The 16973-nt window shown below is 54.7% G+C and overlaps 1 protein-coding gene across 1 annotated transcript; it reads right to left on the bottom strand.

Annotated features, from left to right (window-relative positions):
* Positions 1-5546: 5546 nt before the first annotated feature.
* On the bottom strand, positions 5547-12260 carry TEKT3 (tektin 3). Its single transcript, XM_030962185.1, has 7 exons — positions 11688-12260; positions 11082-11165; positions 9516-9586; positions 9172-9315; positions 7703-7925; positions 7054-7208; positions 5547-5778 (listed from the first exon to the last, which is right to left on the bottom strand). The coding sequence occupies exons 1-7, from the start codon at positions 12258-12260 to the stop codon at positions 5547-5549; spliced, it is 1482 nt and encodes a 493-aa protein (XP_030818045.1).
* Positions 12261-16973: the final 4713 nt, after the last annotated feature.

A 16973-nucleotide genomic window follows, 5' to 3' on the forward strand; every position in this document is an offset into this window, starting at 1 on the left:
ATGCACAGGGAGGCTGGGGGTCACAGACAGCTCCCGAGCCCTCCGTGAGCCCAGCACAGCAAACCAGCCCTGCTCTGCTTCTGAAAAAGGTGCCAAAAACAGCTTCTTAGGCGTGGGGAGAAACATCTGACACTCAAACCAGGGAAAAGAGCAGTCTGTGGGTAACAAAGCCAGTTTTGGCTGAGAGACGTGGGATGGAAACGGTGGAGAAAGCCCAGAGAGAAGGGCACATCACTCCCCTGTTCCTTGGACGCTTCTTTTGGGAAGGTGCACTCTTCAAACCGAGCAGGGCTTTGGACAAACATCAGCTGCTGCTGTGAGTGCTGTGACAGAGCTCTGGGGCTGGGGCAAAGCTCCTCTCCACGCCTGCCATCAGCCCGAGGTGCTGGAGGGAGCCTGTCCGAGGAGGAGAGGAGAGGAGGCGAGGGACAGTGAGGATGGTCACAGAGCCCCAGGGGCAGTGAGGATGGTCACAGAGCAGTGAGGATGGTCACAGAGCCCCAGGGACAGTGAGGATGGTCACAGAGCAGTGAGGGACAGTGAGGATGGTCACAGAGCAGTGAGGATGGTCACAGAGCAGTGAGGATGGTCACAGAGCAGTGAGGGACAGTGAGGATGGTCACAGAGCAGTGAGGATGGTCACAGAGCTCCAGGGACAGTGAGGATGGTCCCAGCAGAGCCCTCAGGGTTTTGCTGGAGGGACAAGGTCCCACCCAAGGCAGGAAGGGCTGGAGGAGCTCCTGGTGCTCCCTGAGGCTCGGAGCTGCTCACACTCAGGCTCGGGGTGAGCGGGACTGGCAGTGCCACCCCCGCCAAAATCAGAACAGGAACCACAATAAATTGCAAAAATGTTTTGTGTACAGCCAGGATTCACCTCTAGCTGTGCTGGGAATACTGGAGGATTGACAAGTTGTAGAAACTCTGGGTTAAAAATGTGGATTTCTCACTTTGAATCTATTCCATGGGACTACTTTCTATGTGATGTTTCAGCTTGAAATTCCAGGATAAAACGATGAGAATCCAGGAGGGAAAGTGGAATTTTTATCACTTTATGAGGCTCAGATGCTGATCTGACCAGGCAGGGATGGACTGAAAGGGATCTAATGCTCATTTAGCTGTGACATCCACCGACCCGGCACTTCAGGGCTCTGCTCATCCCTTTCCTCAGGCCAGGTGAAGGAAACCCCTCTTAGGACAAACCGCTTCCAGCTACACAAAAAGGCAACATTTCCTCTGTATGTCTTTGTGAGGATGAACTCGTTTAACCCCGCATTTTGCTCTCTCATCACAATTTTAGGGACTCGCTTCCTGTTCCCTGCCCTGGTGATTACAGCCATTCCGAGGAGGGTTTGAAATGCAGAGGGAAGGGGCCGAAATCTGCGCTGCCATCAGCAAACCCCTCCTGGGGGCTGGGGAGGGAACGAGGCGGAGAAAATCCTGTTTTCAAATGACTGTGCCACCAGGAAAAGGAGGAGGGCAAGATATGGTTTGGCTGCACTTTGTGCAAGATCTGTGGTGCTCCCTCAAAGAACACACATGCAGCTGTGTATATATATGTATACATATATATATGTGTGTGTGTGTATGTATATATATATATGTATATAGATGTATGTATGTATATGTAAATATATAAATACATTTACACTGGTGGAATGGGTATTGGGAAAAAATATTTCACCCAGAAAAAACCTAAAGGGAGAGTTTATATCCAGCAGACTTCAATAACAAAGGGTGTCTAATGTATCTTGGAGGCACTGACTTATTTTTCCCGATTTTTTTTCTACCAATTCAAGAAGAATTTATAAAATACTTTAGTCCTGTCTGCATTCATGCCTCCAAACCAACTTCATCCAACTTTTTGCTTTCCACTCCAAGCCAGTGTCAGCACCGACAGAGCCAGGCTGAAGTCACAGGAGAAAATCCCACTGACTTCAAGGACACCAGCATTTACCCACTGACCCCAAAAAACTCAAAAAATCACCTGAGCTCCCCAGCTGGGACTGGGAACATCCTCAGGTACTTTCTGAGCTGCTGCCTCGTGCTCCTCTCCTGCCAGCACAGAGCAGACCCCACAGAGGGCACAGGTGTAACCCAGCTGCGAGCCACACCTTTGCCCAGAGTGCGGAGTTTTACACCTTTGGCTCCAGCAGTGCCAGGTGTGGCCCCTTTGCTGTGCCCTGCGGGGTCCCCAGAGGGGCCACGGCTGCCCTGGGGATCCCTGCTGAGGGACACAGCGGAAGCTGCACGAGCTCCCAGAGAGTTGGAACGAGAGCATGTGAAACAAATCCATTGGGGGATGTGAAACAAATCCATTGGGGGATATTAAACCCAAGGACAGCCCTGGCGACTCAGGAAGTCCTTGGGATGCTGATTGCTGGAAGCTGGGAAAGTGGGCTGGGAGAATCTCACAGAGTTCTTGCTGCCTTCTGCTGCTTTTATCTCAACATCTCCTGTTGGCTCTGGCAGGGGCTGCCCCAGAGGCTGCAGCACTGTGGTCTGAGCCAGCACAAGCATTTCTGTGATCCTACACTGCCCAAATTTTCCTTTAGCATTTTGCCAAAGTTTTCTCCCTTTTTTTCCATAATAGCAATGAGTTTAGGGTTGGTTTTTTTTCTGACTGCTGATGCTGTTTGGGGAATTCTCTCTCCCTTGAGCACAATAATCTGCACTAGTTATGCAATACATTGTTAACATGGGTTTTGGCAAGCTTTGATTTCACCCAAATTCATATCAGACCCTTCCAGGACATTCAATGATTTTTGTTTTCTTAAACAACAAAATCTCCTTTCTGAGAAGTTTCTTGCTAGCCCTGCCTGGAGTGTTCACCTGGCTCCTGGACTGGCACAAAGCAACAGTGTCCTGGGTTTATTAATTTATTGTCTCTCCTCCAGTCAGTAAACAATTAATTTACACACACAGCTCTGCAGCAGTGATGCAAATGGAATCATGCAGAAGGGTGGGAATATGGTTGTAAGATGCAAAGGAATTTCCACAGAGTAACTTTCTCAGCAACTTGGCTGATAGAGGCAGCAATAAACCAGCAATAAATAGCAATAAAAGCAGACACGTCATTCTGGTGGAGAAAGGAGCCATCCCCTCAGTACAGAAAGGCAGATGATGGGCCCGGGCCGTGATTTAGAAATTATCTCTGAAAGGAAATCATTTAATGGCACAGCAGCAAAGGCATCTCAGCCATCAGCAGGAGGAGGCAGGGCTGCTGTTTCATCTCCCCAGCACATCAAAGGCTGCTCAAATCCCAAAGCCAGCCCTGCAGGGATTACATGGAGCAGCTTCACTCAGCAGCAGCTCTGTCATGGAAAGCAAATCCCTCCCTGTGCAGGAGAGCCTGGTGCTCACTGGAACTGCACCCAAACCCGCCCCTGGAGCCCCTGTGGCAGGGCTGTGTGGCAGGGCAGGCTCCCCTCGGGGCAAGGAGAAAACTCACACTGAAACTCACACTGAAGCGCACGTAGGATGTCCTGATCAACGTGTCGGGGGGGCTGGGGGAAATCAGCTGCCAGGAGAAGTAACATCAGTTCTGTCAACTTATGGAAAAGTGGCGTGGAGAGAACGCAACCCCAGAGGGACCTGGGAATTCTCTAACGTCTGGGAAATTGCTGCAGGAAAGTGGAAAGTATTTGTGAAAGAAATTAGACGAGCTGAAGCTGAAATTCCTCTGGTCATGGCTCAAACAGAGGAAAGAAACTCTTTGGCAGTGCTGTGGAAAGGAGCATCGAGAGGCCAGGACAGCAAGAGAAAATGGAGTTGGGTAATTGCAGCACCACATAATTGCTGGCAGTTAGGAGAGAGCCCTAAAGGAGCTAGCCATGGCAAAGATCAGAGTTTGGGGAGCTCTGAGAGCAAAACTGGAGAAAAGTGGAGACTGATCCCGGTGTGCCCTCACCGTAACACAGAGCCCAGCTATTTCTGACATGACTCAAACCAAAGGTGGAAGTGAAGCGAAGGCAAAGCTGTGGCTGGTGCCGGGACTTGGCTCCGGGCACTCCAAGGCTGGAGCCTTCCAGGAAAGGGCTGTGGGTGCCTCTGCTGCCCCACGCTCAGCTGGGGACAGACTCCTGGGGCACAAAGCCTGGCAGCTCTGCCTGAGAACATCTGGAGTGGGTCTGCAAACGAGGGGAGCAGCCAAGATCAGCGGGGCTGGGGACAGGAGCACAGGCAGGGAACGGCATGGGGCAGCCTGAGGCCAGAGGGTGCTGACAAAACCTGAGCTCAGCTGGCCCTGGCTGCTTTGGGACACAGGGGAGTGCAGAAAGGGAGCGTGAGGTCAGCTGGGCAGTCTCTCCTGCTCACCGTTGTCTCTTTCCTTCGAAAGGGTGGCTGCTGCCTCCGACAGACTGCGGCCCCAGGACACACACAAAGTAGAGGAAATCTATTTTTAGTCTCGACAAAAGTGCTAGTAAAGAAAAAAAAAAGGTTAGAAAGACAATTGCTTCCTGTTTAGCGCTGGTGCTGGGAGGGAGATCCTGCCAGGATGGGGAGGCTGGGCAGGGCAGAGGGGCCGTGGGGTGAGGAGGAGCCGCCGGGGGAGGCAGACAAGGAAAGGGCTCCCAGCTCCTGCGAGCCCCACACTGGGCTGGGGGCCCCTGCCCTGGGTTCCCGAGGGAGGGAGGGACTCGAGATTTGGCCCCTTTGGGGTTCCTGGGCTTTAGGCTGAGCTCAACAGCTGAGCTTAAAAGACTCAAGAGTTGCGATAGCCTAAGGAGAGAAACTGCGACGTGACTTTCACACTCAGCCTCAGATTGATTGAAGACTTATCCCCCTGGAGATTCCAGTACTTGGTAAAATCAGGACTTACAGCAGGAGAGAAGACTCCGTGCAGCCAGAGGGGCTTAAACACCAATTAATCTCTTTATCTTCAAAGTGCTTTGGTGCTCTCGCCAAGGAACTACATGTGAGAGGTTAAACCAGGAACCCAAAATTAAACCCACAGCATTTTCTTCAATGAACTTTCTCCAAGTCGAATCTACTTCCTCTTTTTAAAACCCCAGCACTGACATTTTTGATGGCATTTAACATTTTTCAAAAGCAAGACAATTATCATTAGAAATCAGCTTAAAATGCACATTTTTCTATTTTAGGAACAGCACAAACTGCAACTCTTTCCGGGACAGTTTGTGTTTCTTCTGCTGCACCATTAAAAATCCATCCTGGGTGTCAGCAGCTCATTATTCTGACAAGTGGCTTTACTTCCCCTTGTGCCTTCTCCACATCACACACACTCAAAAGGAGGAAGACACGACAGTTTTTCTCCTGAAAGCACAGACTGGAAGGGTAGGGATGGATCCCCGTGGGTGGGTTTGGTGACATACAGGATATTTTCAGCTCCTTCCTGGCACACGGTGAAAGAGAAAACACAAAGGAAAAGAATCATCCTGGTAACCCAACAAACAAAACATTCCTTTAATTTCCACGCGGAGTTTACACCAGGAAATGAAACGCTAACAAAGTTGTGAAATTGCAACAATATATTTGCAAAGCAGCTGGGGGAAAGGGGGACGTGTCGTGCCGGGGGCGCCGGGCGCTCAGGTGAACCCGGCCGAGACGTACCCCAGGATCTGCACCGTGCTGGGGTAGCTCTTGCGCATGCCCATGCAGCGCTCCTGGTCGATGAACAGAGAGTTGTTCTTGACCACCAGGTCGTGCTCCAGGACCCCCTTGGAGCGCACCAGCATCTGCAGCATGTCCTCGGAGGCACGCAGGCACTGGTGCAGGTTCCGCAGCGTCTCGTTGATCTCGTTCACCTCCTGCACAAGGCTGGAGAACAGCGGGACCCGTCAGAGCCCCCGTGGGGTGGTGCCCACCCAGATGGGCTCTCTGGGCACGGGGTTCCTCCATCACGGCCCCCGTGGGGTGGTGCCCACCCAGATGGGCTCTCTGGGCACGGGGTTCCCCCATCAGCACACTCAGGTGATTCCCACCCCATGCCCTGGTATGGGAGAGCCAAGGGCAGAGCTCCTCCCGACCTCCACGGGGAGGAGGGGAGAAGTTTGTTCCAAAGCTCTGGACATGTCAGCCACGTCTGCCAGAGCAGCTCGTGCCACCAGAACAGGGACGAGCAGCTCTGGTTTCCCATTTCTCTTTGGGTTTGTGGCTTTGTTGGTTCACCGTCCTGGATTTCCCCATGCAGGGGTTCTGCACAGGAGACACACACAGCAGGACAGGACACTGGGAGAGGTAAAAGGGAACGTGGAACAAGTGGAGGATGGAAAAACCAGCAGTGAGTGAGATGCTGAACCAATTCCAGGGCTGGGTTTAAATCACTTTGAAAAGGGAACTGTGCTCAGAGGGCTCCCAGGAGGGGCTGTGAGCTTTGGGTGCCTCCCAGGGCTGCTGCTGGGCACTCCCTGGGGCACAGTCCCAGTCCTTGAAAGGATTTCCAGTGTGGCCAGTGAGAGGAGGACAGCTCCACATGTGCACCCTTCCTTGGAGCTACCCAGAAGGAAGGGGCTCAGTGCTCTCAGTCTCAGCTTCAGAGAGCAGAATCATGGAATCACAGACCAGAATCCCAGATTAGTGTGGGTTGGAAGGGACATTAAAGCCCACCTGGTGCCACCCTGCCATGGCAGGGACACCTCCCACTGTCCCAGGTGCTCCAAGCCCCAGTGTCCAGCCTGGCCTTGGGCACTGCCAGGGATCCAGGGGCAGCCCCAGCTGTGCCAGGGCCTGCCCACCCTCTCAGAGAGGGATTCTTTCCCAATATGCCATCTGTCCCTGCCAGCTCTGAGTTTAAAGCCACTGCCCCTTGCCCTGTCACTCTCTGCCCGTATAAAATCCCCTCTCCTTCCTTCTCCTAAGCCCCTTTAGGGTGCTGGGGGGCACAGCAGGGAGAGCAAGAGGTTTATCCTCCAAAACTGACCACAAGCAGCCACCTGGGTGAGGCAGGAGAGAAGATGGCACCCGAGGGCTGGGACACCTGCTCTGTGCTTTAGGTTCAACCAGAGCACTTATGGAAGGCATATTCAGGGCAAACAGCCATTTTGCCATGCAGAGATGCTCTGAGTGCCCCTGGGCCCTGGCACCCGGCCTCACCGGAGCTGGGCGGCGTCCCGGCACAGCTCCACGTTGGGTCTCCTCGAGCGCTCATCCAGACGGGTCTGGGCCACCTTCAGCTGAACCTCTTTGTCCCTTATGGTCTTTTGGATGACTTGGATCTTGGTCTCGAGCTGGAAGATTTCCTGCCGTGTCTGGGGTGAAACGAACACAGGAATCAATGAAAAGAGATCTCAAGTGATCACATCATTCCCTTCTCTCCTGCTGGTGCAGGAAAAAACCCAAGTTCAATAAACAGCCCCTGGGCTCAGGCCACTGCTGCTCTGGCACATCAAGGCCCAGATCCAGCAGAGTTTTCAGGGAAAATCTCTTGCTGCCACATCAAAGGAGATTTAGGAGCAGAGGTGGTTTAGGAGCAGTGATGGATCTATTGAATTACCAGCTTCCCAAAATTGCTGCTTGCAGGAATGGATCATCCATCAGGGAAAGGTTTTAATGGCTCCTCATTTAAGGATGTGCCATCAGCCCCTAGTGCTGCAAACTTCACGGGTCTGAGCCCTTCCCAGGAAGCTTCCCACGAGTCCCACAGCTCCAAGCCAGAGCCCATCAATGCTCTCCCCTCCCACTGGCAGAGCAGGGCAGGGAGCCCAGGCACAGCCGCCATCCCTGGGGGGGGCGGGGCTGGTACCTTGGCCAGGTGTGTCTGGATCTTGCTCTTGGCGTTGGCGATCTCGGTGATGCGGCTGGTGAAGGCGTCGTTGACCTTGCTGAACTGGCGCCACATCTCGTCGGCCGTGCCCATCAGGAGGCTCTCGGTGCTGGCGCGCAGCTTGGCCGAGGCCGCGCGCGCGCTCTGCGAGCGGAAGATGTTGTTGTCCGTGAACCTGGCCCACGTCTCGGGCACCGAGACCCTGCGGGGAGAGCACAGCCCTTGGAACCCTGCTGCACACTGAGGCAAGGAAATCTGAACTAAATTACACAGAACTGAAACATCTGGACCTGGTGGTTCGATGATATTTATCAAATCAGGGCTGGACCCCACTTGTCTGATGATATTTACCAAATCAGGGCTGGACCCTGTTTGTTTGATGATATTTATCAAATCAGGGCTGGACCCCATTTGTTTGATGATATTTATGAAATGCTCACAAAGATAATTTGTGAAAGTTCAGACAAACAAAAGATTCTCCCATAAAAACCACAGATTCCAATCAGAGCTCCTATTTGTACCTTCAAGGCATTGAGTGCCAAGGAATTCCCAGCCTCACAAGAACACACAGATCACACTTCAGTCAATTCCTTTTGCTCACAGCCCATCTCAGTCTCCCACTAAACTGAATGAGCTTTAGATCCCACTCCATTCCCTGTCTGTGCGTTTGGGATGAAGTTCCTGCCTGTGCAGTAGTCCAGAACAAAGTCAACAAAAGACTTAAATACCACATAAGCTCCATTTAAAACCTGCTGATTCTCGGCACATTTTACCCCCCTCTGAATTTCAGCCTCGATCCTCTGCAATCTATTTCCCTGTCTAAATATGTCTGAGCTCTACTGTGAATGATTATTCAAACTACTAGAAAAATTGTCTCAATCTGTGCCTCTCCATAAACTTCATGGGTTTGTGTGAGCAGATTTATTCTCTCAGCCCTTTGCCCCTTGGGCATCTCTCTGTGAGTGCTGGGTTAGGTCACTGTTCATTTACTGCAAAGCCAAGGCTGAATTCCTGGCACCCAAAAGCAGCAGAACCCTGTCCCAGGACCACGCTCTCATTTCTTGCTTTTCTGGGTCATTTCAGCTCCCTGCCAAGCCCTCTCCATACAGGGGTGAGCCCCCAGACTTCCCATCAGTGAGGAGCACTCAGGCAAGCACTGAGACATCTCTGAAAACATGCACGAACTTAATGAGCTGTGCAGAGGTGCTGGGCTGAATTTGTTTGCGGGCTGAGCTCTGAGCCCTGATCTAATGTTTAATTAGGTTGGGCTCGCTTTTGCCCGCCGGGTGTTCAGCATCCAGCTGAGAGCCGAGGGTTCCTCTCCCCCTGGAGAGCCCAGAGGGCGAGCACCCCTCGGGGTGGTGTCTGCAGGAGGGATGGATGTGCCCCCAGAGAGGGCTGGGCAGCCCCAGGTCCCTGCTCGGCGCCTGCCGGGCCCCAGAGCTCACGTGGCATCGATCCTCTCCACGCCCTTGAAGAAGTGGATGCCTCTGGAGGTGTTCTTCAGCTGGTAGCACTTGTTGTCGATGTGGTGGCCGAGCTGCTTGTCAGCCAGGTCCTTCTCCAGCTCCTGCCGGGCCTCCTTGTTGCACCTGCAGCGCACCAACAGCAGCCCAGTGGGGATGGAGCCGTGGGATGGTTCTGTGCCCTTCCCGCTGCCCTCAGCCCCTCTGTGCTCAGAGCATCCCAGAGCCTCCCCCAGAGCCCGCAGGGACTGAACCCGCAGGGCTCTGCTGGGGCACAGCTGCAAACACACACCCGCCCTGCAGCAAGGGCCCCCAGCCCTCCTTACATGATCTGGGCATTCACCGTGTCCAGGCACTGCTGCAGCCGCTCCCGGCAGGACCTGATGATCTTGATTTCCTGGGCAAAGGCAGAACAGCCCCATCAGCATCGTGCTCAGACATCCTGGGCACTCCTGCCCTGGGGGCACACAGCAGGAATTCTCCTTCCCCCACAGCAAGGACAGGGGGCAGGAGGGGACCCCAAATCCAGGGCACCCACCTGTGCCAGCTCCAGCCCCAGGGCACCCACCTGTGCCAGCCCCAGGGCACCCACATGTGCAGCCAGGGCCAGGCAGGGGACAGGAGGGGGCTGTGGTCACAGCCAGGGCCTCTGAAATAACTTTCAGGGTGTGTTCCCAAGTTTCTTCCTCTTGACATCAATAGCCAGGGCTGCTCTCCATTACAGGGAGACAGGGCTGCATCCTGACCTGACGTGAACGGGCACAGTGGTGCCCTGGGCCAGCAGGGCCACACATCCCCATCCCCAGTCCCGGGGCATTTTCCTCCCCACAAGAAATCCCATCCATATGGCACAAGAGGACTTTGGTGTAAACTCGGTTTAGGGGTTTTCAGTTTTAGGGGTTTTCAGTTCCAGGCAGGGTTCAGCTCCCCTGGGGGAAGGCTCCTGCTGCTCTCAGTTCCCTTGGTCCAGCACGAGCCTGTTGCACCCATGAGGGTTTCCAGAGACAGGTGATCAGTGCTCCAAACCCAGGGACTTTCAATCCCTCCTGAATGCAGGAGCCAGCTGAAAGCACAGCCTAAATGCATCCCAAACATTAAAAAACCCAAATGGCATTATGGACATACCAGCTCTGATAATTTTCCTAAACCCTCATGACCTTCAAACTAATCTTTTAATTTTTCAGGGCCTGACTCATAAGAAAAGATCTTCTAAGAGAGCAGTGGCTTCACAGGCCCAGGGGCTGCAATTTCCTTCCCAGTTTCGTGAGGCTTTTGCAGTGATTATATTTCACTGTACCCTGCATTAGGATCCCATTTGCTGTGCCATGCTTGCTTTTAATTCGTGATTTAAGGCAGCTCAGATAAAGGCAGGCAGGAGTGCAGGTTTTTATGATTTCTATTAAATCCATTGCCCAGTGACAGTCCTGCTGCAGCCACTCTGCCCTGAGCAAAGCAGAGCTGGGCAATGCAGTTAATATCTTTTATTAGTCCAACTAATATAGCTGGGGGAAGCAGACAAGCTGTCGGGCACACCCTGCCCTCTCCGTGTGTGTGTGTAATACACAGAGTGTGCTGCAGATACAGACATCACACAAACAAAGAGAGATCTGTGCAGGCAGGGCTCAGAAAGGCAGGGCCATCTCACAGGCCCCCCAAAGAGGGAAGGAGGACCCTGATGAGCCCCCCAAACCCGGCTCCTTTCCAGCTCTTCCTGTCCCACGGACACGCTGCTGGGTGGGAGCACCAGCCCCTGCCCAGCGGGTTTGGGGGTTGAAGAAGGTTGGGTTCTGTCAGCAGCGCTGAAGAGCCAGTGAGGGAACAGGGCTGCCAGACTTGTTCAGGGCAGTTTGGGTAGAACCAGCTGTGTCACAGGATGGGTGTGCCACACTCACTGTGACGAGCTGTTTCTCCACGTCGTCGTTGACCAGGTCGATGCCCATCCTCTTCTCCCGATTGAGCAAACACTTGTGAGCGACCTGGTGGGGACAAGGGGTGGCATCAGCGCTGGCTGTAGGGACAGGGCTCCCTGCAGGGACTGTGCCCGTGGCAGGGGATGCAGGAGAGGAAAGTGCAGGTGGGCACAGGATGGCAGCCTGCAGAAAGCTGCCCAAGGCAGCAGGGCTGGCTGACAGCAGCAGCCGAGTGCCACATCAGCAGGGAACCAAAGGGACAGAGCCCTCGTGTCCCCAGCCACCACAGCAGAGTGCAGGGCCCCCTGTCAGGCCCGGTGTGGACCTCCCCGGAGCCTCGTAGTAAGACTTGGGCTTTTGTGTCCCAAGCCAGGATTTTGGATACAGAAATATCTGCTTAAACAAACACTGCAGTGATGTGCTCAGCATGTGCTGGAGGAGGATGCAGCAGATGCAGGGAATTTGTTTATCACTGACTCAACTAATGGGCTCTTCTTGAAACCTCTCCAACGTTACGGGGCCGGGATGGACTTTATGAGAGGTTTGAGTGGCTGCAGATGTGTGGGCTGGGGGTTGCAGGGTCCCTACCTGGAAGGGGCCCTCGGTGTCGGCCAAGGCTCTCTCCAGCCGTTTCTGCATGTCCATCAGGGAGTTGGTCTCCCTGATCATGGCGTCCAGCTCGATGCAGAGCTCGGACTTCCAGTACTCGATGTCATTGATGCGCTCGCCCAGGTTCTTGGTGCTCTCCCCCTGCGTCCTCTTGGCCTGCTGGTACACGTCCTTGATGGTGCGGGTGAGGTCGGCGCGCAGGCGCTCCGCGTTGTGCCGCGTCGTCTCCGACTCCTTGTAGTTGGTCATGTTGGACCTGTGCCAGTCGTCCAGCGTGTGCCGGGTGAAGACCCCGCTGGGTCTCTCGGAAATGAAAGGAATCATCTTGGTGGGGGGGAGCCCCGGGAAGCTCTCGGTGAGGGAAGACAAGGTGGGGTTGAGGGCAGCTGCTTTGTAGTAGGAGTTGGGCATCCATGGCATGGTGAAGCTCTCAGGGTTATAGGGAATGCGGTTCTTGTAGCCAGCGGCCACGTTGCTCGCTGGCAGGACCTTGGGAGGTGGTGGCCGTGGCTGGTTAAATTTGGCTTTCAAGGGATAGCCGTAGAGTTCCATCCTGGAATGCTGCTGGTGCGGGTCCTGCACAACGGGGGCAGAGGAAATCCTCGCTCAGAAAGTTCCTGTCCTTGGGGTACCTCTTACAGCAACACCCAACGTGTGATGGGACCAGCCCTGCCCAGGGCACCCACACAGCCCCTAAATCTCCTGAATGCAAATCCCCTCTGACAGCATCCCAGGCATCTGGATAGGGTGGAAATTGAGACCAACTTTGCTGTTGGCATCTTTTGTCAGGTCTTGAAATGAGGAGAGAGACAAATCATGGCTGCTTAGGAGGATGACAGATTTATACCTTTGTTTTCCTTATTCCTTAATTCCTTATTTCCCATTATTCCTTCATTTTCCCTGTCAATCTAATGACCTCCCCTGTGAGGGTGGGCAGCCCTGGCACAGGTGCCCAGAGCAGCTGTGGCTGCCCTTGGATCCCTGGCAGTGCCCAAGGCCAGGCTGGATATTGGGGCTGGGGGCAGCCTGGGACAGTGGAAGGTGCCCCTGCCATGGCAGGGATGGTCCCTTCCAACCCAGCCAGAGAGTCTGATCCCAGCCTGGCCAAAGGCTCTGGGATGATGGGCAGTGGGACACTCACACCCCCAAATTCAGCACAAAATCTTTCCCAGGTGGGACTGGCTCCGAGTCACCTCGGCAGAACCGAGGAGGAGAGGTCTGTGCTGAGCTCCACCAGAGCCCCTGCGTGTGCTGCTCCCACAAACCAGTCCCTGCAGCCCTGTGTCCCTGCTGGGGACAGGCCACTGCCATTCCCTGCCTCTGTGCCTCTTGTTTACCGGGGAGCAGCATTTGGACAGCGGGGGATGCTTTCCCTGGCTCCCACCCTGCCCCCAAATCTTTCCCCTTCAGACACCGACAGACAAGTGTTTGAGAGGGGGAAAACCTTGGGAATGGGCTGGATTGCTTTTCTAGCATTTCCAGCCGGAATGAACGCCCTTGCAGGCCCTGGGGATGAGCTGCCAGCGCCCCTGGGCACGGGCACACGGGGCTGGGGTCAGTACCGGCCGTGCGGGGCCTCCCTCGGTGAGCACAGCTCCCCCTCAGGCCTGGGGGCGCCCAGGGGGGCTGCTGCTCATCTCTGGCTCTGGGGTGGCGCTGGCACTGCCCGCCTCTGCGGGGCCGTTGCCATGGACGGGGTTCCGTGCCCAGGGTGGGTTCTGGGTGGGTCTGTGACGCTGGCCGGGCTCTGTGACCTGTCCTGGCCATTGACCCGCCCTGGAATGGCCCAGCACAGGCTAGCTTGGCTTGGGGCAGGCACAGGAGGGGCTGGGAAGGGTGCTGGGGTGAGCCCAGGTACCCCAGCTCGCCCAGGGGTTTCTGCCCAGCTTCTGGGAACACCAGCTCTGCTGTGGCTGCTTCCACACCTCACCTTCTCCACAGGGATGTCTTCATTTTCTTCATTTCCCGCTGTGTCCACGGCTCATCGAGGACCCAGGCTGGTGTTTCTGCCCTCCCACAGCCTCAGTTCCTCCAGATTCCCCCAGCTCCTGCAGCTGCAGACTGGGACCTCACCGAGGGTTTCCCAGGTCCTGGTGACCCCAGGCCACCCCTCCCGAGCTGGCTCCCTGGGGCAGCTCTGCCTCTGGCCAAAGAGTGACAGAAAATGGAACCCGGAGTGCTTGGTGTACACAAAGTGCAGCACATCTTCATTCCGCTCCAAACACACGTCCTGCCTCAGCCGGGGCAGGAATCAGCTCCATCAACCTGGAACAAAGCGCTCAGCCCATCAGTTGGCTTTTCTGCAGCCAGAGCAGAGCAATGAGGCAGTGGAGGCTGCCAAGCCTGTCCCCAGCAGGACACCCACCCGCCCACCCTGGAGCAGCCCAGCTCTGCTCCCTGCACGCTCCCAGCCCCAGCCCGGCTCTCACGCCCTGCCCGTGGCTAATTCTGTTCAGATGAATCACTGCCCGGCCAGGGACACCACTCATGTGGGAGGCAACCCCAGGGCCCTGGAAGCGTTTGCTAAATTAGGCAATAATCATTTGATAACGTTGTAAATGGCTCAGGGGTGCTCTGTGCAGCCGGGCAGGACCTTCCGCGGCAGCACAGGGACAGTGGGGACATCACGGGGGAACAAGATTGGTCCCACCAGAATCACAGGATGCCCCGAGCTGGGAGGGACCCACAGGGATCCCTGGGGACCCCTGGCCCTGCCCAGACCCCCAGCAATCCCCCCTGGGCACTCCGGGATGTCCAAAGGCTCCTGGAGCTCTGGCAGCCCCAGGGCTGTGCCCATTCCTGGGCAGTGCCAGCACCCTCTGGGGAGGAACCTGTTCCTAGAATCCAACCTAGAGCTCCTCTCACACATCCTAAAAGCTGCAAAGAGAAGAATTGGCACAGGTAACACTGTCAAATACCACAGTGACTCTCAAGTGGCTGCCAAGTGCCCAGTCTGTGAATCCCAGAATCCCAGATCCCTGAGTGCCCCAGGGAACTGGACAGGCTGTTTACACCACCACCATTTATTCGAGTAATTAAACCTTGTTCCTTAATTGTCACTACAACTCCAACAGCTGCAACATCACTAAAGTTACACACTGTCCCCACCCAGTTGTGCTGGGGCACGTCCCGTTTGGGTGGACACGTGAGGACACAGCTTGTGCTGAAGCCTCGACCAGTTTAGCTCAGAATAAAAGAACAAAACCAGGCTGAAGCCAGGAAGCTGATGGGAAGCAGAGGTGCCAGTCCTCAGCACGGCAGCCCAGGCTGGCCAAACTGGAATTTCAAGGGATACATTGAGGTACCTGAGTACAAAATCTGCTGCCAAGAGCTGTCAATCCTTGTGTCACAGCTCTGCATTCTGCTGTCTATTAATACAGCATTACACCGGGTCAGAAGCTGCCCTGCTGAAAATACCCAGCTGCAGATCCTTTATAGAGCCCTGTGAGCCTGCACGTAGCCAGCAGAGCCCAGGCACCCCTCCACTCACGCTGCAATATTCCCCTGGCTCCTTTCACTCACTGGAATATGCCCCTGGCTCCCAGGAGTGCTGCACCTGCCTGAAAGGGATCAGCTGCTCATTCACAGAGCCCCAGAGCCCCAGGACCCAGAGTGGCCAGGGGCTGGGAGCACCCTGGGACAGCGGGGACTGTCCCTGCGCATGGCAGGGTGGGGTGAGATGGGCTTTAGGTCTCCTCCCAGCCCAAACCATTCCATGATTCCCTGAGATGATTTTCACCTCTAAACACGAGGCTCTTAGAGAGAAAGCAATAAAGAGATCAAAACTGAACCAAAAGTAGACTGGCAGCTGAATTATTCAGTCTAACCAGAGCAGCATTTGACTGAGCTTTCCAAACAATAAATGTGGCATGAATAAATCATCAGAAATCCCTCCCCGAGCTCTCGTGGTGAGTCACAACCACCAAACCACAGATGCTCAGGGCAGGCTCTGCTCATCCCCAAGGTTAAGCCTGGGATCACTCCTGTAATTACAGCGGTGGTGGCCTCAGAAAATGTCATCATTTACTGGTGACGCTCTCAGCAGTGCCCAGGAGCCACCAGAAATCAAACACCGAGTTCAGGGAGAGCCTCCCTGCAGCCTTTCAGTCCCTCTGGGCTGGGGGAACTCGGGCTTTGCTGCCTGCCCTGGGGGCACTGCCAAGTCCAGGGCAGCGGGGATGGTGTGCCCTGCACTGCCCCAGCAGGGCACGGGGCTCTCACCCCCCAGAGCCCCCCAGCTGCTCCATCCAGCAGGTCTGGGGGCAGGAGGAGCCTCCCGAGCCACGCAAGGGGCAGAGCTGGCCTGAGAGGGGAAAGGAGCCCGAGCAGGGGGTGCAGGGATCCCCCCCATCCCACAGGAGCTCTCCAAGGTCACAGCCTGGGCTCACCCCCTTGGCACACAGAAACCATTCCGAAACCATCCCCAGCTCTGCCCTTGGTGTGTCCCACCTCGCTGCAGCCCGGGGCTGTCACACCTTGCGCCCACCTGGGCCTGACTGCTTCCCAAGGAGCGCGGGCACAAACTGCTCCAACAACTGATGGAAGGGGAAAAGAGAAATGAACCCAGTCTCTCTACATTTCCTTGAAATATCCCACCTGTGAAAGTGCTTAACTATGTGCTGTTTATTAACATCAGCCCCATTATTTCAGGGCAGTTTAAACACAGGATTTAAAAGCGAGCCCCACTTCTGAGGTCTCTGTGGAAGTGGATGGCTCTGGTGATTGATGCTCCACGCATGCTTTAGTGCTCAGCTGCAGTGAGTTATTGGTGGCCTCTCCTTGCCTTACACACTCCTCATTTCAGAGCCAGATGTGAAAGCAATTAACACACTGAGAGGACTCTAAGTCTGTGGGGCTTTTTATAGGTTACTGTTTATTTCTGGACCTCTTTTCTTGAGGTGAATTTTGGCAGACAGCTCCAGGGCTGCTTTATTTCATGACTGGCCATTGTTTAAAGTTTTTTATTGCTCTGGCAAAGGGCTTGCATTGGAAAGGGGAGTTACTGTATTTTTTTTTGCCTGTCATCGTATTCGGGCTGTGACTGCACAGACAGCAAAAGGATCAAAACGTCTGCAGAGCTGAGAGGAGCAGCCTCAGCTCCTGCCCCTCAGGAAACAGTGAGGGCTGAACACAGCCCTGGTGTGGGAGGGCCCAGCAAGCTCAGCTGGGAAAAAACCAAACCAGCATTCATGGAAATTGCTTTTAAAAATTAAATAAATAAAAATCACAGAATGGTTTGGGTTGGAAGGGGAAAATCCTCTAGTC

Source organism: Camarhynchus parvulus, chromosome 18 (genome assembly GCF_901933205.1).
Source record: "Camarhynchus parvulus chromosome 18, STF_HiC, whole genome shotgun sequence".
In the NCBI taxonomy this organism is placed as follows: Eukaryota; Metazoa; Chordata; class Aves; order Passeriformes; family Thraupidae; genus Camarhynchus; species Camarhynchus parvulus.

Coding starts and splice junctions, on each gene's coding strand:
- TEKT3 (XM_030962185.1), bottom strand. CDS start 12,260: ATGGAACTCTACGGCTATCCCTTGAAAGCCAAATTTAACCAGCCACGG. Junction 9,316..9,515: donor ACGGTGAATGCCCAGATCAT/GTAAGGAGGGCT, acceptor GGTGCGCTGCAG/GTGCAACAAGGAGGCCCGGC. Junction 7,209..7,702: donor TCCAGACACACCTGGCCAAG/GTACCAGCCCCG, acceptor GTTTCACCCCAG/ACACGGCAGGAAATCTTCCA.